The following is a 22,652-nucleotide window of genomic DNA, read 5'->3' on the forward strand; positions in this document are numbered from 1 at the left end:
AAACACATTATTCAGGCTTTAAGTATCCTTGCTTCAGGTATTAGATTTCTTCCAAATGACCCATCGCAATTAGTTAATAGATTGTTATTGTTGTTTGGTAGTAAGAAGGCTGGAAATAACAATTGTTTTAATGAAGCATCAGCCATTTTAGACTAGTTGATGAACATGAAAATAATTAATAAATATCAATATAAAGACATTTTATCTCATATTAAATAAGATGAGAAGCACAATCCTGAGTTTCAATTTCACAACAAGCGACCACACATCTTCATTCCCATACCCACGACAACTTGACCCAACAAAAGAATATGAGGCATCTTTATTGTCCATGGAAACTTATAATACCTTATTTAATATAACGGATAAAAATGACAAGTTTAGTTATTATCCGGGAAGTGGGTACAAAACGATAACACTCTCACCCGGAGCATATGAGATTTCTCAAATATCTTACAAAATTGCTCGTCTTATGAAAGAACAGGGTGATGAACCAAAAAATATTGTTATAGACATTCAAAAACATACTTCAAAATCAACGATTAAATTTAAAAATAACTCCAAGGTTGATTTCACAATTGATAATTCATTTAGAGAGTTATTGGGTTTCTCCTCAAAAAGATTGAAACTAATGGGACGTTTTACAGTGATAATGTCATTCAAATATCCTCAGGAATAAATTCGGGATTAATTCACTGTGATTTGATTGATGGTGCTTATAATGATGGAATAAAAACAAATACAATATTTTTATTCAGTGCATACCCAACCCCAATTGGCTATGAATTCAACATGGAACCCAAAAATCTGGTTTATCTCCCTGTGTCAGGAAAAACCATACACAGAGTAAATTTTAGGATAACCGACCAAGATAATCATATGATTTCTTTTAATGGGGAAGTTATATCCATCAGAATTCATGTACGTGAAGTTTTCCAATAAATAAATACGATGGTTATTGTGAGGAAACACGAGTTGGGAAAATATAAAATAATTACAGGGGATGGGATGTTCCTTTCCCCATACTACAAGGGTGAAGGTATGTATCTTGGTGGAGGATACTTTTAACCTAAGAGACAAAGGGGTGTCGGACATCAATTTAGAGGAGATGGTATAATTGATACTCTAATGGGTATTGGTTCAACTATTCTTAACTATAAAGAACTAATTGGTTCAACTGCTTCTGCTGTGGGAAATGTAGAATGTGCTCGAAAGTGCATAAAATATGGCCAAAAGGAATCTCATAAATTACAAGCAATTGAAGAAATTAAGAAAGGCAAAACTCAGTTGTCCCCCCAAGAACGACAGAAAATAATTAAAATACTTGGGTCAGGGTTTCAAAAGTTTTAACATCTTTTTTTCCCAAAATAAATACAAGTATGGAAGCAATTGATATTATCTATGATTTAGAAGATACGATTATCATCTTGAGCTCCACTAAAAAAGAAGATTACTTCAAGGTAAATGCAAAAACTGGAACAGACTGGAATGCAAATGGTACAAAAAGTTTTGAAATAAATAATGAACAAACCTATTTGAATCTATCCGAACGTTTCTTGTTGTGTAAATTTAAATTCACTCAGGCTGGGAAAAACACAAACGCTACACTCGTAAATGATTTCTTCTGGAATATATTTGATAGTGTTCGTTTGTACATTGGAACACAAGAAGTTGAAGCCATTGATTATGTCTCTGCTGTATCTGAAATGATGAAATTTACACTATATACATTCAGTGTTGGAATGGGAAAGGGGGCTTTCAAAGGTTTTATTCCTGATCTGTCAACGGGAACAACCACAGACCCTGGATATACTCAAAGGAAAGGAACATATCCTGATGATACAAAAGCAGTAAATACTTTTACTGTGGTAGTTCCTCTTAAAGGTATATTTGGATTTTGTGATCATGATAAAGTTCTGTATGGTCTTAAAATTAGATTTCAACTACAAAGGATTGATAATGAAAATAGATTACTTTTTGGTGTTCGTAGTGCCTTTGGTGATCAGAATAAATTTGTAATTGATGAAATGAGTTGGTATATTCGTGAATATACTCCTAATCTTAAAACAGATTTGTCATACCTCTCAGTGTGTACCTCCCTCATACCTCTCAAAACCACTCAGTGTGTGATACCTCAAAAGAAGATGTCAACACGTTAAACTAAACCAAACCACTTTCACGTGGAATTTGGGTTTTCTGGAAGGAAAGCCATGATATCTGTGGATCATTTTTTAAAAACCAGATGGCGATACTGCTACTGAGAAGAATAATGCATTGATTGATAATGCGAAGGTGAAACAACTTCCCGTTTCTCTTGATGGAACATTTTATCCACGAGATAGATTGGAAATTAATTGGGAAAAAATGATTATGCTGAAGCATACAAGTCTTACGAAAGGGTGTGTGAAAGTAATGGAAACAAAGAACCTATTTTGGATATGACAGCATTTAAAGTTTGTATACAATCTATGCATTTGACCTGAGCACTCAAAAGGAAACTATCAAGTCTAATCGAGTGGATACTTCCCTATACATTGAAAGAGGAGAGAGTGAAGAAGTTGACACATATTGTTTGCTTTTGGAAGAAACAGAATTACAGATTAATACAGATAATGGTGTTATGATTAGTCTCACATAATTTTTTGTTAAATAAATGGGTGGCAAAGTACCAACTGGGGTATATGTTAATCAAATCAATCTTCATAAACTCTCATCTTGTGTTCAGAATCAACAGTCTTGTACGATTAACATTAATACAATTCAGAGAAATGGAGCAGTAAGAATTGATGTTTTGCTCACAAGAGAACAGGTTAAAACCTTGAACGATACTGGCTCACTTAAAATTAAAATGACAAAACCAATGAAATGAGTTAAATGAATGAATGAAATGAGTTAAATGAATGAATGAATGAAATGAGTTGAAAAAATATTCAATAAGAGAGAAGAGTGGAAGATTTCTCCCATTTCTAATTTCTTTATTTGCTGGTTTAAGTGCGGTTGGAGCATTGACGGGTGGTATTTTAACAGCGGTGAAAACTGCCAACGAAAGGAAGGCTCAACTCCGGGCTCAAAAAGAATTGGAAAGACATAACAAAGAGTTGGAGAAATAAATTAATGGAAGTGGTGTAACTGTATATTTTGCTGAAAAACTTGAAGGTCTGCCTGATAAAGCGAGATTGTTTGTTGGAGATATGCTTTCTTCTATCGCACAAGCAGGTGTAAAATTAACTTAAAGAGGTAATGGATTATATCTTTCTAATAAATAAATGAGCATTGATGAGTGGTTTAAAGAATTTGGAAAGAATACAACATCAAATTTACAACTTGTCAAATATTGTAAGAAATTAAAAATTCATAATGTGGTTATTTGTATGAGAGATGAATTAACAAATGTGCCAAAACATACAAAGAATATTATTATGAACTTAGAAGATAATAATGGGAACGGTTCTCATTGAGTTTGTATTTTTAATAGTCAAGACAAATATTATTTTGATACTTTTGGTCTTCCACCACCTGTTGAAGTCATAAAATTCTTCCACAATGGTGTTTATCAAACATTTCAAGTCCAATAATTAAATTCCATGTGTTGTAGTCAATTACGTCAATATGTGTTATTTCAACTCAACAAAAATAAAAAAAATTATGACATTATTTTTAATCTAATATAAATGACTTATGTTGGAAAAGATGGTTCTATCTTTGGTGTATCCCCAGAACTGAATATTGATTTATCAAATTATTACACAATGGCACAGGCTGAATGACATAAATATAATATAACCAAAAATATTAATATGAAAAATGCTTATAAATGAAAAAAATTATCCAAGCCCGACTGACACGAATGACTTTGTGAGATTAAGTGATTTATCACAATATATATCCTTTAATAAAATGGCCATGTATTCCAAAGATACAGAAGCGTTGATTTTATCTCCAGGTCATACAGAATTCACAGTTCGAATTAAAATATATTTTTAGATAGAAGGGCGTTTCCTTTGTATGAGAATAGAACAATGGGGGTATGATATGAAGGATTTAGGGTATAATTGTTCATTTAAAATTGACCATTAAGACCTGGAACAATTAAATCAGTCTCGTAAGGAAGAATATTATCCACTTGGGAGAGTGAATGGGTTTTGTGGAAGCACGATTTGTAAACAACAAATAAAAGAATTTAATAAGGGTAAATATAATAATGGTTTGACCTAGTTTCTATCATGAAAGTTAAAAAAACAGGATTATATATAATAAGAAAGGAAATACAAAATGATTTAACTATGGGAAGATGGGGAGATGTTTCCTGTCGTAATATTATTCTAACATATATTTCTAATACATTAATGACGGCAAGAAGGCTTCAAGAAAATTTGTTTCTGTGTCCAAGCATACCTTCAAGAAAAGGGTATTCAGTATTTTAATAAGTATGTTCTACAACATAAGAATGAGGTATTTTCAATAAAAGATTGGCATTATGCTGATGTTTATAAACCGGCAAATTTAGATTTAATTAGAATGTTAAATAATGAAAAAATTATAAAGTTAAGAAAACGTAAGGCTCTTTTAGAAACTCAAAAGAAATTTTAATGGTTTCCTGTTGTAAAAAAATTATTTTGGAAACAGGAATAGCAAGAAATCCTGATGAATATTTGTATGATATTCTATTGGGTGTAAGCGATTAAAGGATAGTAAGAGACGAGGAAGTTGAAGAGAGAGAAGAGGAGGAAAAGGAGAAGAGAGAGAAGGAGGAGAGGGAGAAGAAAGAGGAAAGAGAGAAGAGAGAGAAGAGAGAGAAGGAGGAGAGGGAGGAGAGGGAGGAGAGGGAGGAGAGGGAGGAAAGAGCGAGACTAAATAAATTTGAAAATATGGAAACCAGTGAGATTGAAAAAAGATTGGGGGTATTTCAGAAAATAACTCAACCCACCGAGGAGCAAAATAAATAATTGACAAGTCGATTTGCAATATTTTCGACAAGACTACTGACATCGGCACGATATTCATTTTAATTCAAGTTTTTCATTTTTTTCTTTTATAAATGGAGGAGAGAGTGAAGGCATTTCTAAGGATTCTTTATGTTTTAATAATTAAGATTCAAATGTGCATGTTGGAAACTAAAAAGGTTTTTGCACTCTGTCGGAATTTTTCTCATAAATAAATGAGTTATTGTCTTAAATGTAAAAAGAAAACTAATACTAAAAATATTTCATATTTTAAAAGCAAAAATAACAGGGTTACACAAAAAGGTATATGTTCGGTATGTGGTTCAAAAAAAAAAATTCAATTTATCTCCAAACACAAACTCGGAGGAAATATACAAAAGTTTTTATCAGGAAGTAAATTTACAACTACTGGAACACCAGGGGAATTACATCTTCCAGGGTATTCTTTCTGTGGTCCATGCACAAACTTGGATAAAAGATTAGATGAGGCAGACAATCCTAAATCATGGAGTGAGCCCATCAATAGAGTTGATGAAGTGTGCATGAGACACGATATTGATTATGGGAATACCACAACTTTGGAAGAAAAGAATGAAGCCGATGGAGAAATGTTGTATAATTTGTCTCTGATACAAAATCCAACCTTGAGAGAAAAAGTTGATAGGTTCATCGTGAAGAAGATGATCAGTGCTAAATTGAAACTTGGACTTGGAAATTCAAAAAACTTATAGACTCTAATGATGTCATTAAGATTGAAGAGCAATTAGCTTATGAATTACATAAACCAATATTCACAAAGTTTCAGAGTAGGAAGGTTTATTCCAAGGAAGTTGATTATATCTGGTCCGCTGATTTGATTGAACTCAATAATGATAAGGGGTACAAGTATGCTTTAACCGTTATTGATTTGAGGAGAAGATACGCATGGGTTGTCCCTTCAAAAAAACAAAACAGGTAATACCCTTATGTTAGCCTTTCAACAGATATTTAATAAAAGTAAGAGAAAACCTAAAAAATTGTGGACTGATGAGGGTAGAGAGTTTTATAACAAGACATTTATGAATTTTCTCAAAAATAACTATTACATTATACAGTACCTTGAAAGAAGGAAAGGCCGTTGTTGTGGAACGTTTTAATCGTACCTTAAAAGAGAGCCTATATAAAAAATTCACAGAACTCGGTTCACAACAATGGTCATCTTTTATTCAGGATATTGTGGATAAGTATAATGACATGATTCACACGTCAACAAATATGAAACCATCAGAATCATTTACAAAATTAAAATATGAAAAAGAGATTAATATCAGAAAACCTAAGTTCAAAGTTGGTTATATCGTAAGAATATATAGGTGGAAATCTCATTTTGAAAAAGGTTATATTAAACGATGGACGAACAAACTTTTTAAAATTGTTTATGTAATAGATACGGTTCCTTGGACTTATAAGATATATGATTTAGAAGGGGAAGATATTTTAGGTTCATTTTATTCACAGGAATTATAAAAGACAAAGATAAATTGAAATTTTTTTTTTTGACTCCACCCACACAAACCTCTGTTCCAACAAATCCCTGTCCCAACAAACCCCTGTTCCAACAAACCCAACACTATTAAACACCATATCGCAGGTAGTACACTTTCAATCATGTCCTAGTAGCATACGCTTCTTCAGATTAAAAATACTACTAAATGTTTTATCACAGATTTTACAATGTCTTAGTTGTTTTCTTTTAACTCGTGTATGAATTTTAGAATCCATTTATTTACCAATAATTTAACTCTAATTTTATGCTTAAACGAAATGTTTTTTCCCATAAAAAAACAACAATTATTAAGCAATTTACGTTCTCTTTTAGCTGAAGGATGCTTCATAAGAGCAAGACATTCCTTTAAAACTGGTAATGATTCCTTTATTTTTTCACTAGATTTTGGCTTTAAAAAGGCCTCTATAAACGACACCATTATTTTAACAATACTCTCTAAAACTCGTATACTCATTACCATAGTTTATATTTTCAGTTATTATTTCAAGGTCATAAAAGATTGTTTCAAAATCACTTTCAAACTTATCTAGAGTTGGCTTATCTGGAACATTTTCTAGTTCAGCTTCAAGTTGTTTGATAGACATTTTAAGAGTCCATTTATTCATAATTTTTTTCATTAAAACTAAATGCTTAATTCACCCATAATATTAATCAATTTGCGTTTTAACTTCCTCAATTTGTATTAAATTAAAGCTTATTTTATTATAATCATCCCTATTTATAATTGACCTAAATCTCATTATTCCTCTTACACCCTTCTTTTGAATATCCTTATCAGTCTGAAAATTATTACAAAATACACCATTCTGATCAAGATTCTTCTCAATCTTTGAATCAAACTCCAGATTAAGTTTTTCAATAATCTCAATAGCAAATGGTGATACTCCAGAAAAAAACAACTTTCACTCCAGTTTTAAAAACATATGCTGTTCCTTCAAACTCAATATCAGATGAATAATTAGAAATAACATCTATCAAAAAGTTAGAATGTTTTCCTTTTCTTAGTTTGACTTCTTTTACATATTCCGTCTTTTCACTTGAAATCTCTTGGAATCGTTGTAATGTGTCTGAAAACATCTTTATTTAGAGTTAAACAAAACTCTATTTTAACTAAAAATTTAACCCTTAAATATGGAGAATAAACTAACTATCTGGAAGTTTTGTGATAGATAAGCCCTTATTATTTATAAATATTCTTCTTTCTGTTTAAATTGCGAATCAGAAACAATACATGATAAGAGAAAGTTTAATAAGGAAAAGGGGTATCTTAAAAAATATGAAGATTCAAATGTTTTATTTTTAAATATTTTAGATGGGGATTATTGTGCAAAGAAAATTAAACTTTTGAAGGAATTTGAGAATGAACAGATCTTTATAGGTTCAATAAGTGAGCTAAAAAATATGCATTGGTTCATTAAAAAAATTGTCCACCCATCCATATAAGCTCCACCCCCACATTCACCCATCCACTCATCCACCCATCTATTCACCCATCCACATCAAACCTCACCCACATAAACCCTGCCCACACATGCTCCACCCATATAAACCCCACCCACAGAAGTCCCCACGTCCCTACGTCCCCACGTCCCCACGTCCCCACGTCCACACTTCCCCACGTCCCTACGTCCCTACGTCCCCACGTCCCCACGTCCCCACGTCCCCACGTCCCCACGTCCCCACTTCCCCACGTCCCAATGTCCCAATGTCCCCACGTCCCCACGTCCCCACGTCCCAACGTCCCAACGTCCCAATGTCCCCACGTCCCCACGTCCCCACGTCCCCACGTCCCACTCCCCACGCTTCCCCACGTCCCCACGTCCCACTCCCCACCCTTCCCCACATCCCAACGTCCCCACTTCCCCACGTCCCAATGTCCCAACGTCCCAACGTCCCCACGTCCCCACGTCCCCACGTCCCAACATCTCAACGTCCCAATGTCCCCACGTCCCCACGTTCCCACGTCCCACTCCCCACCCTTCCCCACGTCCCCACGTCCCACTCCCCACCCTTCCCCACATCCCAACGTCCCCACGTCCCCACGTCACAATGTCCCAATGTCCCAACGTCCCCACGTCCCCACGTCCCCACGTCCCCACATCCCCACGTCCCCACGTCCCAACGTCCCAACGTCCCAACGTCCCAACGTCCCAACGTCCCAACGTCCCAACGTCCCAACGTCCCAACGTCCCCACGTCCCCACGTCCCCACGTCCCCACGTCCCCACGTCCCCACGTCCCAACGTCCCCACGTCCCCCACTTCCCCCACTTCCCCCACGTCCCCCACGTCCCCCACGTCCCCCACGTCCCCCACGTCCCCCACGTCCCCCACGTCCCCACGTCCCCACGTCCCCACGTCCCCACGTCCCCACGTCCCCACGTCCCAACGTCCCAACGTCCCCACGTCCCCACGTCCCCACGACCCCACGTCCCCACGTCCCCACGTCCCCACGTCCCCCACGTCCCCACGTCCCCACGTCCCCACGTCCCCACGTCCCTACGTCCCCACGTCCCCACGTCCCCACGTCCCAACGTCCCAACGTCCCCACGTCCCACTCCCCACCCTTCCCCACACACAACATATTTATTTAATTAAAAAAGTGTCCCTAGGTTAAAAGGGGAGACAAATAAATATACCTTGGGATAAAAAGGGGGTTTATTTTTAGGGAAAAAAATATGAATCGCTGAAAATCCCCCATTCATTTACATGGCGAAAAGTGAGCCAGAATCAGTATATTCACCCTACTCCTGTTGCTTTGTTTGTCAATGGTGATTGATTCCACATGGGGTGCCATGAAGTTTAACGCACAAGTTATTAGGGAAGAGAGTCAGCGCGATGGCTCACCAGGGATAACTCGTGAACCGCTTTGCCAAATTCCACATGGGTCAGATGTGGATCATTAAAGATAAGCTTTATATTTGACCTTAAACCCTTTGAACCCTCTGTTCCTTGTACATTCGACTCCCTCACCCTGGGCTCCCTGGAGAAAGATCCGGCCGCTCGGTTATATGGAGGTTTGAATAGTGGCCGGTAAATCGGCCGCTGGGGTTCAAAGGGCTAATGTTGTAACTATATATTCACAAGATTACGGTATGTCAGAATGAAGTTGCACAAAACTTCAGCTTCGTGATTTATTTTTCCCCATTGTGGAGATGCGTACTGCATGTACAGCTGGCTATTTGTGACTTTTTCTTGAAATGTTGTTTCACATTTGCAGATCGTATCCAAAATTATTAGATCTGTGTTGAAATGCATTCATGTATTTGCTCACCTCCATTCATTAATTTCTCTATTTTTTTTAATCTGTGGAACTGACTCACCATGTCTGTTGCCCCGTTCACTTCCTTCCACTCCTTAAAGAGTGGCGTCCATCATTACTTTTTGATTTTCCCTCTACCCACCTCTAATCTCTTGTACTCTGACACCCCTCTATTCCTTATTTCATGAATTCACTTATTTATTCTCCCTTTTCCATTCCTGCCACTCAACAACCCATTTACATTGTTTTTGTCCATTTTCTTTTTTTGTCTGCCTGTTTCTGTTTTACCCTCTTTTCGTCTGTAGAGCTGTTGCTCTCTGTTGTTTAGCTTTTACTTCCACAGCTTCTTCAAATAAGCATGCACCTGGATGACTACAAAATAACAGGATGCATATTGATACAAACATTGTTTCACAGTCAATTTTTTTAAAGTTTACATTACTGTTCTCAAGTTATTGTTTGAAAGATTAGACAGACAGACTCAATTGACTAATGTATTCTTTTTTCTTTTCTTCCTCCATTTTCTATGTTGTTCCATTCCCAAACTGCAGGTGGTGGAGTTGAAGTTGATGATCGATGGGCTGGAGAAAGAACGAGATTTCTATTTTGGAAAACTTCGAGATATCGAGCTCATCTGCCAGGAGCATGAGAATGAAAATGATCCCTTGCTTCACAAAGTCCTTGACATACTTTATGCTACTGAGGTGCCCCAGCAATATGTTTCCTTGATACTGTTGACTCTTGATCATTTGAATATATTTTGGAGAGTGTTTCAATTGGCAAAAATCAAGATGAGTAAGAATTTTGTTGAAATATTTATTGGTGGTTCTCTCATTGTATAGCATTTGGAAATTAAACCCATGTCCATTCACTTATGCTACTTTACTGGACATTAAATGTTGTTCAAAAGCTGCCAGGAGGCCATAAATATGATTGACATATAAACACAAAATTGAGCACAAACATGAAAAATGGATTTGTTTACCTGTAAAAAAAAAAAGAATTATGCCAATAGACTGAATGGAATGAAGATAAAATCATTGTGGAGGATGGTGATCCTTAGACATCTCTGCTGTACAAGGTGTAGTCACAATGGAGCTTGCTTTACATACTTCGCCGAGCAATCGCTGGCACCATGACCAAGACATTCAAAAATTGCTGCCCTAACCTCACATTCCCCCTGTCCCATGGGAAGAAGTGCAAATGGGTCAACCCCCAAGGAGCTCAGTATGCCCTTTAGCTGGCCATGCGTAGTGGCAGTAGCAGAAGTGCAAGTAGTGTTCTGCACATTCAGCACATTCCATGATTGCAGTGAGAATCCTATGGAGCATTTTCCATGAAATTCATATCAATGCCAGATTTTGTTTCAAGGATTGCTTCATAATTTGGAATCCCAATTTTTGTGTTATAATAGATTTTCATTGAATAAGTATCACAAGGTTTGGTGAATAAGTCGGTGGTCTAAAAATTACAAAAGTGTAATGTTCAAATAGAGTCAAAAAAATTTAAAAGGGAAAAATGCCAATTTCGTCAACGTCATTCACTATTGTGCTTTCATCTCGTTTTAATGTAAAATGTATATTATGTTCCACGCGTATCTTGCCTCATGCATATTTATGCTCTGCCCATGTCTTGCCTCATGCGCATTTATGCTCTGCCCATGTGTTGCTTCATTTTGGTCGATGAGAGCGAGCATACTTTTCCCTGGTCTGGTGGGACGTGTGCATGTACCTGGAGAAGGCATGGTTTTTACCGATGGATTTGTAGTATTTTTAAATGAAAGAAAAGGTGATTTGAAATTGTAAGTGTTCGTTAAACTGACTGGAGCATCTTATTCAAGAATCAGTACACGTAGACCATTCCAGGATAGTAAAAACCTGATTTAACACTCGTCTCACCACCGGGAGGAAGCATAGCCACCATGTCAAGCTCACGACATATGCGGTTTTTCGCTGGCGCCGTTGGTTCGTCGAGAACCGCCATGTCGAGCTCGCTTCACACGTTGTCTGTTGCTGGTTCATCCAACTCTTCCAGGTCTTTGCTGTTGTTGAAGGCCAAAGCAGAAGCAGCTGCCATGGGATGCAAGTCGCACAAAGCTCGATTGCTACTTGAACAGCAACAGATACATATCGAACAGCAACAGAGTTATTTCAAACAGCAGCAGAGTCATCTCAAGCAGCATCAGATGTAACAATAATTGAAAGCAACCAAGCAACATATATATTTTGAATATCTGAAAAGGGAGGAAGATGCTGCCATGGTTTGGGCCCACTTGTATGCGATGTCTGACGCTCTGTGTTGGGGTGGATTCGACAACATTTCGGCAGCTGGATCACCAACACCTGCAGAGAAGGTGGGAATACTGTTGTCCAAGAATATCAGGTCTTCACACCATCCATTCTATCTGGAGACGATAATGAAGGTATTCCACTGGATACCCAGGTAATGCCGACCCAGCTCAATCGCTCAAACCAGTGTCATTTCACACAGACTCCTTTCACCAGCCATCAATGCTGCAGCACCAGCTTCCATGGAGAACTCATCAACATCAAATGTGTCCAATAGGAAAGTTTTGTCTGTTCAGTATAACACTATGCCAGCTCCTGGTCTATCGTTTGCAACTTATCGGACACCAACTACTGCCTGACGAACAACCTTTGTGCCATCTTCCTTCTCCAATGCTACATGTCATGGTTGAATATCGACCTCCACGCTGTAAAGGTGCCCCATTATGTCACAAATCCGGCTCCGGTTTTTGACCGCTTGATATCCCACCATGTACACTGACCTTATGTCGCCGCCCAGTTGGATTACAACCGACAACCAACTGAGTTATTTCTCACAAAATCCAATGCATACCCATGCTGTACCTGCATACGATGTGAGGATGTACAACATACATCCGGTAACAACATTACCAGTGTCCAGCCATTCATTATCGGGTCAACAAGTCAAGCCATAAATCATGCCAACAGTGATGCCTGCCTTGCAGGACTGTGTATGGTAAACTATTTGTCTCATCTGAGACTTGGTTTCAAATAGAATGTCAGTTTGACAATAAGCCTGAGAAATTCAGGACAAGGCATGTGGCCTTCCAGAACATCATCAGAGGAGTACCGCTAGCTGCTAGAGCAATTCGAGATGAACAGCTGAACCGAGTCTACATTTCTAACCCTGAGGCCGGTTTAGAGCAGGTCTGGAATCACCTTCAAGAAAGATTCGGTAGCGATGAAGCAGTTACACAATAATTTCTAAACAAGCTGGAACTTTTGCCTCAAGTCTGTCCTCATGACCACAAACATTGTCGAAGTTTAGCGACATCATCGAGGAAATAGAGGCTGCCAAAAACGATAGTTCCCTTCCCAGACATGCAGCTTTGGATATATCTCTGTTCCACAAACCAATCATAGACAATCTTCCACCTGACCTCGTAGATCATTGGAGGATGCAGGCTTTCAAGGATAAAGAAACCTAAAATCTCACCTTTCCTACATTTCAATGCTCACATCCTTCTTTTGGCACAATGCAAAGATTCGAAATGACCTCAGTCTGATGGTTTCCTCAGGATATAATGACGGATCATGTTGTTCTGCTACTAAGGCGATGAAGGCTCCACTCACCATGAAGAACAGAATGTCTGCCTTCACTAGTGACACTCTTCCAAGGGTCAGAGTAAGCAAGACCAAATTCAGGGGTGAATTGCTGCCACAGATTGTCGAAGATCCGACCACAGCAGTTGTGGCGCCTTCTGAAAATCAGCACACTCGTCATCAAATGGAAGATCCGCAACAATTTTGCCCTATTCACAGGACCAAACATCATCTTGCGCATTGCAGAACACTCAAAGCAAAAATATTGCAATCCAGATTCATCCTTCTTAACCAATAGAAAATATGTACCAGATGTGCTCTGTCAACTAACCATTCAGCCAAGGAGTGTCAAGTAAGATTGCATTGTCCTCACTGCGACAGCACCCGTCATTGCTCAGCAATTCATGATGCCATTTGTGCTACCATCAATGGACTGGTAGGGAAGCAATTTATCAGGGACTCTTTGAAACCTGAGAGTGTCGGATGGACTTCGAAAACATGGCAAGGAGCAACCCTCAGTGATTAACAGGTGTATGGACATTTGTGGTAGGAGTGGATCCAGATGGAGGTCTTATTCTAAAATCTGTCTTGTGAAGGTATTCATCGCTGGTAATCCTCAAAACTTTCTGAAAACTTATGCTGTGTTGGATGACAAGTCAAATCGGTCTCTGGGCCGCAGAGAACTGTTTGACTACTTCAACGTGCCAAATAATCGAGTCCCCAATGAACCCAAAACCTGCTCTGGAACTATAGCAGTGGTAGATGGGTCAGGAATCGAGTAATCAAATCTTTCAATGGAATTGGCCACCTGCCATTTCCGGAGCTAACCAAATGTTATGCTATTCCTTGTAATTCCTCTGAGATTCCAACACGGAGGTCACAAGCTCCACTCACATGCACGTCCTTTCGCTGAAATGTTTCCCGAACCTGAAGAAGAAGCGGCCATCTTGCTGTTAATTGGATGAGATGCTCTTCCGCTGCTTTAGGTCAGAGAATCTCGTAATGGACCACATAATGCTCCATGGGCACAATATATGGACCTTGGATGGGTGATAATTGGTGATTTATGTCTCGACAATGGAAGACTATCAGTCTGTTTTCCATGCCCTCATCATGTGACCGTCAAGGACATCATCCTGCCACATCATCCCGTACCTTCAGGTCAGCTCTTCAGGAGATCCTGCGACCACAGTGCCTATGACGATTGGGTCGGCAGTGACGTCTTTCAGCTAACAAGGAATGATGACAAGCTGGGTCACTCCAGAGAAGACAACTGATTTCTCGCAATTATGGAAGATGGATTCATCAGGAATGACAATAACAATTGGGTGGCTGAACGCTTTTCCAAAGAGACCTCGTCAATAGTCTCCTCAGGGTATTCATACACTCAGACAGGAACCCATCGCCATCATGGCTGAGGTAAAGCAAAGGATCCATAAGAGTACATCATTGAAAAAAAAAAAATGGAACTGGAACTACGGGATAACCAACATTGACCCGGCAGACCTGGCCACTCGCTCCATCAGAGCTTATGACCTGATGGAGTAATTATGGCTCTCTGGGCCAACATTTATCTTGGATTCTGAATGACCCCGTTAAACCCACTTTGCCTGGTGTAGGGTTGGTTACCAATCTGGAGTTTAGTTCCATTGCCATATTAACCACCAAGCATGAATGTTCATTTGGAACACGTTTCACACGTTCCTCGAAGTTGATGTTCAAGACATTGCCTCTTTGTTCACCAGGTGATTTGGGTCATCTTGCAAACATCTTTGGCTATTTAGTGACGACGTTAATAGCATTTGGCAAACACCTTCTGGTCATGATGGTGCAAAGAATATCTTCCGACCTTGCGGCCCTGTATGTGAGAGAAAGTCAAGAAATGCAACATTTGTGGCACTGATATCGACCTGCTGAAGGTGTATGTGTGCACAAGAACGACTGGCCTGATGGACGTGCGATTGAGACATCGCCCAGCGCAAACGGTCAAGTTCGAAAAGTGTGAATCCACACCATGAATGACGACAAACCCATTTCTACCTGTGACCCATAACTCAGGTCGTGCTGATTATGCCAGTGAGGGAAGAGTGAATTTGTGAGTGAGTGTGTGTGTGGTGTGTGTGTGTGTGTGTGTGTGTGTGTGTGTGTGTGTGTGTGTGTGTGTGTGTGTGACAGACAGACAGACAGACAGACAGACAGACAGACAGACAGACAGACAGACAGACAGACAGACAAACAGACATTCCTGTATGTATATATATCTATACGAATAAATGGTAGTGTGTGTCTGTCCGTCTCCTCCATAACTCCAAAATCGTGAAACCTTGTGGCCCCAAACTTCGCATGCATACTAAAGGAATTCCATGGCAGTGCATGAGTTAAGATTGGGTGTTAGGGTTTAACACCCTTTTTGAAGATAATTAATGAACTTATTTAATTATCCTTTATCAAGGCTCATCTTTGGTCACCTCCTGTCATTCACTGGGGGGGGGTCTTGATTTGCCATCTTTTTTGGCCTGCTCAACAATGGCTTAACTTGGAACAGGCCTCAATGGTTTCTTAATGATGAAGTTTGTTGGTTTTTTTTCACTTTCCTCACTTGTATGATCAAATGCCTGATCATCGTACCTATGGATTGCTGGATACATTGCAATACTTATAAACACCCGGAGATGCCAGCGTTCGTGGCTTTATTTCATTTCCTCATGTGCCATAACTTCTAGAATCTCTGAATCTGAGCCGAATTTCAAAATTTATACTGTTGAATTGAACTTATCAGCAGTTCCGACTGCGAAAGAAGTTCATTTGTCCAATTTCGACATTGCTTGAAATTCCGGATGCATGGTGTTCATTTGACTGATTGGCGATCACTAATCGCTTGCCAAGCCAGCCATTCCTGATCAACCATTTCGTTGGAGTGCTTGCTTGAGTGCTTAAGCCACTTATCAAGCTTGTTTGTTTGTTTCCAAGCCCTGACCATACACGGCAAAAGTACTCGCACTGTCCCTGAATATACAGTATCTATCGACCACCTGTGTTTCGCCCTGCATTGTCGGGCAGTGGCTCACCCACAAAAAAATGGGCAATTTTATTTTACATGATGTTTCACATTTTTGAACGATCTTCTTTCATTATTCTACCCGTCACTTCGACAGATAGATTCATGTTAAAAAATTAAACGTCTCATTTTGAAAAGTTTTTTTTTTCAACCATTTGGTAAAGCCACTTGGCAGGTGCTCTTCAAGCTTCGATCTCCACAAGCTTCCATGATAACACCGTGGCATGGTTCTCCGTGAGGACATCTCTGAAGTTAGGAAGGCAAAATAAATTAGATGACTACAATGAGTAAAAAATATTTTCATTTGTTACAAAGCAATTAATTTTCACATCATGGCAGGATTGCCGAGAGGTATGCACGCTCGCTCTAAGCTGTCTAGCCTGAGTTTGAATCCTGATCCAGCTATAAACTGTCATCCATGTGTTTCACAGGCAGGGCGATTCATCAATATGTGTGCCATCTCTTTGATGGATGTTAAACTGGAAGTAAAATATAAGTAAAAATATCTATCTTTCTGGAATTTCCCTGACCAACCAATTAATTAATTATATACACAGGCATTTCATGACCAAACCGATTTTCGTTGGCTCTAATGTTTATTTTTGTCCCATATGTGAATTGCATGTCCATCAGTTTGTTTATAAGCCTTGAAAAGTTAGGCGAAAACTAAGGGTTTTTTATTGTTATTATTATAAAATATTCCACTATTTTCTTTCTTCTGCATTATGAGAACATACCTTCATTGGGCGGTGCATATTAGACCACTGCTGAGATCGCTGTGATCAAAACATGCATTATGTCATTTTCTCTGCATGAGCTGTAATCAAACTCTAACTTTGTTTCCTCAAAACAGCACCATTATTTAATGATAGAAGACATATTGTAAAGTCTTCAAATGTACACCAGAGGCCCATGAAGCCTCCGAGCTTTGTGGAGTAAAAAGTTGGTGGTGATTTCTGGGCCGCTTGGTAGTTGGGAAATGAGAGTTGGGGGACAAAATCCCCCGAAATTTTACATTTAAGTGAATTGGTCCCACAACTGACAATTCCCAAAAATCGCTCTCCAAAATACAACTTCTCCCCTTCATGTGTTTGACGGTCATAATGATATTGAAGTAATAATGATCAAAATCATCTTTCATCTCCATGTTATCATCTTTCCATATTTACGTTAATTAATTGATTATTAAAGACCATTGGGCGCTGGTCATTGAAGTCAAAAAGAGAGCTGATGATTTTCGTATTCTTCTTATGACTTGAAAAGAGAGCCGATGATTTGTATTGTGGTTTATCATCAAAGTGTTTGATTTTCTTATGGCTTTTATCATCATTGAGAATGTTAAAAAATAGTATGTTGGGATTTGTTGCTTGTCTTAAATATATTTGTGGAGCAGACATGAAATGATAAACCTCTCAACGTTCTGGTCTGAGCTCCTGAGCCACAAATCATTTTTAGATTGTCATAAATTATAATCCCGTTGATTATTTGACAACCATCAAAGCTTTGTGTCCATTCGTGGATGTTTATGTTTTTTTAATCCTTTATTTTGTCATTAACATTATTCACTTCTTTGTTTTATATGCTTGTGTCTTGGTTATTTCTGCAATAAGGCTTATTTGATATTTTTCACATCCGTGATTGTTTCCATTTAAATACCAAGGCTGTGATTTTCTCAATTCCTTGGTCTGGTTACTACTTGGTTCACTCATTTATATAGCAGTAAAAAGGTGTTCGTAGACTGTTAAAATCCCCCCCCAACCCAATTAATTTTTTTCTTAGCACTTATGTACAGGTAGTGGACGAAATAATGGAAACACCTGGGTAAATGAGGGACACCAAATATATTGAAAGCAATAGCTTTCACACAGGTGTGGCCCATGTGTTAATGAGGCAAATAACATCCCCGCATGCTGAGGGTCATGTAAAAAATGCTGCACTGGCATGGTTGCCTGTAATTATGTCGAGCATGGCTGCAAGAGAATACCTTGGTGACTTTGAAAGAGGGATGATTGTTGAGGTACTTTTGGCAGGAGTTTCAGTGACAAAGACAGCTCAACTTGCTGATGTTTCATGACTGATGGTGTCTTAGGTGATGTCGGCATGGAACACCAAGGGAAAGACATCATCCATCAGAAAATGGTAATAGTGGGCAGAAGTGCATACACCAGGATCGTGATATCCATGCATTAATTTGAAGTGGAAGGCAGGGAAGTGAGCAACTGCAGATCAATTGACTGACTTTCAACATGTGGTGTGAGCAGCCAATTTCATCATCAACATGTGGTGTGAGCAGCCAGTTTCATCATCAACATGTGGTGTGAGCAGCCAGTTTCATCAAAAATGGTCTGCCAATAACTCCACAGAGTGGAATATCATCGTCGGGTTGCAGTTCACAAACCGCTCATCACACCTGGCAAGACACATCTGAAAGTCCAGTGGTGCAAAGAGCACAGGCAATAGATTACCGAGCAGTAGAGAAATGTGATATGATCAGATAAATCATCCTTCACCATGTTCTCACCAAATAGATGAGTGCACATGTGGTGCTAACCAAAAGAACTCCACAACCCCGAGTGCTTGGTTCCAACAGTGAAGGGTTTTGTAATGGTGGTTTTGTAATGTTGCGGAGCACATTTTTCTGGCATAGTTTGGCTGCAGTCATTCCCTTAGAAGGCAAGATCAATGCCAATCACTACTTAATGGGACTGAGTGATCATCTTCATACCCATGTTGCAGAATTTCTTTCCTGCCTGGAAGGGTGTCTTCCAGGCTGACAATGCCCCCATCCACAGAGCATGTGTGCTCACCTAATGGTTTGATGAGCATGACACGGATGGTATCCACATGTCATAGCCTTCTCATTCACCAGATCTGAATCCAATCGAGCATTTATGAGATATTCTGGAACGATGCCTGAGACAGCATTTTCAACTCCATCAAACATGCATGAGTTGATTGACTTTCTCATGGAAGAATGTTACCGCATCCCTCCTGCAGAATTCCAGATGCTGGTTGACTGTGCCATGACACATACAGGCCATACTGGCTGCACGTGGTGACCCAATGCTCTATTAAGTTATGTTACATTTGCGTTTCCATTTTTTTGTCCACTATCTGTATATTTTAACACTTGTAACTTATATAAGGGAGGGTGTCAATTCCATTTTCGAAAATGTATCTTTTATCATCATACACATCCAGAACCTTTTTTTTACTTTTTCAGAGCACAGTTAGTTGATCATTATAACTTATTTTGGTATTTTTTCTCTGTACTCTTCTTTCTTCAAAACTAAACAGTTGTAATAATGTTCAAAATTTGTTGTCTCTGATTACATTCTTCTTTATCCCTTTCATTTTTTCGACACATTTTAAAAACACCATTCTTTGAATAATCTCTATTATAATACCAAGCTTGCACACGATCCCTATGAAATTGCTTTGGCACTGAGCGGACATGCCGACAATGTTTGGGAGGTCTTGGCGTTCCATAGTACCACTTGCATTTTGCACAATGCACATTTTTATAATTTCCCATGTACCGTCTGCCATCTGCTACCAGCTATGTTGTACTGCTATCCCGTGCATGTGCGCGGGTATCGCTAGTAATATTTATAAGCCTTGGCTCTCAATCCGACAAATTCACTCATTATTGCTCCACAGAACTTGTCTTTAAATTTTCCAATCACTTTTTATTTTTCATCGAGAATAGACTACATTCATTTTTAAAATTGCTTGTGTCATAATGTTTGTTTGTTTTCATATCCTCATAAATGTCTTCGGTTTTAATTTCCACTATAAACAGTCTGTGTCCATATTGAGGAGATTAACTCTTTCATCATATTTCTTCTTTAAATTGTTGAAGAAATAGTTATACATGAATGGGTGACTTTTACAAGTCAAGTGTTGAACTTTCTCCTTAAATGGGTTTATCCATCATGATGCTTTCCTTCACCATATGAATAGCACAAAAGTTCTCAAAAAGATTTCCACCAGTTTGAAACTCGGTTTATTAATTATTTTTTTAGCCTGTTCCCAAGATGCACTCAGTCTTATGTTTTGTCTATTTCTTACATTTTTAACTGAGCACATTTATTCAACAAGCACAACGAGGTTTATTCATTCAACAATAGCAGTTATTCACGATAGCAATCCTGAGTATGTATTTACAATGGATGGACAGAAATTGCAATGAAAAGGTACAACAGAAAAGTAATTCTTCTTTTCCCTTACGGAGCCCACTTACACATTCTTAATTGTGATAGACACAGGACATGGCCATCAATCATTCTGGAACAATGCAGAGAGGAAGAAGAGAGTCGATAGAGTGCAGAATAGAGCATGGTTATGGTTCCTCCTCACCTCACACAGATGTGTGTAAGATCGTACCGCGTGCAGACACGTGCAGGGTGAAGCATGCAGCTTGCAAGCCCGGACTGTGTGCAGATTCATGCAGCATGCAAGCTTCCCCTTCGTGGCTTTTTCGGTCAGAAAAGGTAGACGTGAGCACAGGCTTGGCCAATAGACTTGTGTTAAGGAGAGTTTGATGGACGGGAGTGAGATTAATCAAAAGTCCTGGTACAAGAGATGAGTTGAGAGCGGAATTGAGACTACTCCTGGCAGAGAAGACATGTCAAGAGTCGAAGCAATCGGCAGATCGAGTTGCTTGTCGGTCCACCTGTGGAGGAATGCTTATTGAATGTCTCTGGTTCAAGGTCTTCCATGAACATCTACTCTCTTATGGAGATTAAAACCATCAGCTCTTACAACCAACTTCATTCACTCGTTTTCACATTCACTCTCGCTATGGAGTTCAAAACTGATCTGCTCTGTATGGAGGTTAAGCTGGTTTTCCTTCCACAACCAATTTCACTTGGTTTGACGTCCTCCTGCTCCGGAGTTCAAAACTATGTTGTTTTCCCTGGAACGCACGATGTTGAATTAATGTGCATGATGATATCAGCGGCTACAAACAGCTGCAGCATTAATTATCTTTTAGCTGTTATTGTGTTGTTTTGCAAGTGAATAAAAGAACAAGTGACCACTGCAACACAAATAATGGCATCCATTGTGTCAAGATGGGGGTTTTTCAGGAAATGAAAATCAATCTGTATACATCAGTGAGACTCTGCATTGTTAGTCAGTGGTGTCACTGATGTAAAGGCCCTGTCACACCTTGACGATTTAGCCAGCGTATGCCGACGTATGAAAAATTTGTCTAAAACGCTGGCACACGTCGAATACGTTATGGGTAAGTTTTGTATACGTTAAGAGCACGCTGGCATACGTCCTAGTATGCTGGCATACATCGTAGTACGCCGAGCTCGTCGATAAATTTTAACATGCTTGAAATTTTTCGACGTATGCCAGCGTATGACTCGCACGTTCCGCATACGCTGGCCATAAGCTGTAGGCATGTTACGCGATCGTTGACACACGTCGACACACGTTACTTGTAAGTTACTCATAAGTCGAAACATGTCGAGGTAATGTTTAGCATACCTGAAACTTATTTCTAACCTATGAGTAACGTGTTGTAGGCATGTTACGCAATCGTTGACACATGTCGACACACGTTACTTGTAAGTTGCTCATAAGTCGAAACACGTAGAGGTAATGTTTAGCGTCAGTGTTCCAGACTCCATGGTTATTTCTTCTTTTTTTTTTTTTTCTTTGGCATGACGGTGATGTTGACACTTCGATTTCTAGTGTGGTTATAATATAATATAATTAATAGGCTGCCGCTCAACGATTTAAATCATAACCACACGAGAAATCGAAGTGTCAACATCACCGTCATGCAAAAGAACAACAAAAAAAAAAACCATAGAGTCTGGAGCACTGACGGGTTCCTCCTGTGTGAACCCCATTTTTATATACCAATTCCCCTAAACGCTGCCAATACGCCATTATACAGTAGCTGTAAGTTAGTAACACGTTCAGTAAGTTCTGTGGTCGTCCGGATGACGTCAAATACATCTACATACGTCAATATGCGTTGGAGATACGTTACACATAGGTTCAAAGTCATTACTCATAGGTTCAAAGCACGTTACTCATAGGTTAGAAATAAGTTTCGGGTACGCTAAACATTACCTCGACGTGTTTCGACTTATGAGTAACTTACAAGTAACATGTGTCGACGTGTGTCAACGATCGCGTAATGTGCCTACAACTCATGGCCAGTGTATGCGGAATGTGTGCGTCATATGCTGGCATACGTCGAAAAATTTTCAACATGCTGAAAATTTGTCGACA

General features: G+C 39.1%; 1 protein-coding gene across 3 annotated transcripts in view; it reads left to right on the forward strand.

Moving 5' to 3' along the window:
- MAPRE3 (microtubule associated protein RP/EB family member 3) overlaps positions 1-22,652 on the forward strand; it is a 134,751-nt gene that overhangs the window by 109,354 nt on the left and 2,745 nt on the right. For all 3 annotated transcript variants that reach the window (XM_085891447.1, XM_085891427.1, XM_085891436.1), the window contains exon 6: positions 10,301-10,453. In XM_085891447.1, coding sequence (XP_085747573.1) covers positions 10,301-10,453 — 153 coding nt within the window. The remainder of the gene's footprint in view (positions 1-10,300; positions 10,454-22,652) is intronic.

The sequence above is a fragment of the Eptatretus burgeri genome, chromosome 1, assembly GCF_056783735.1.
Source record: "Eptatretus burgeri isolate ZD-2024b chromosome 1, Ebu_testis_v1, whole genome shotgun sequence".
Lineage (NCBI taxonomy): Eukaryota > Metazoa > Chordata > Myxini > Myxiniformes > Myxinidae > Eptatretus > Eptatretus burgeri.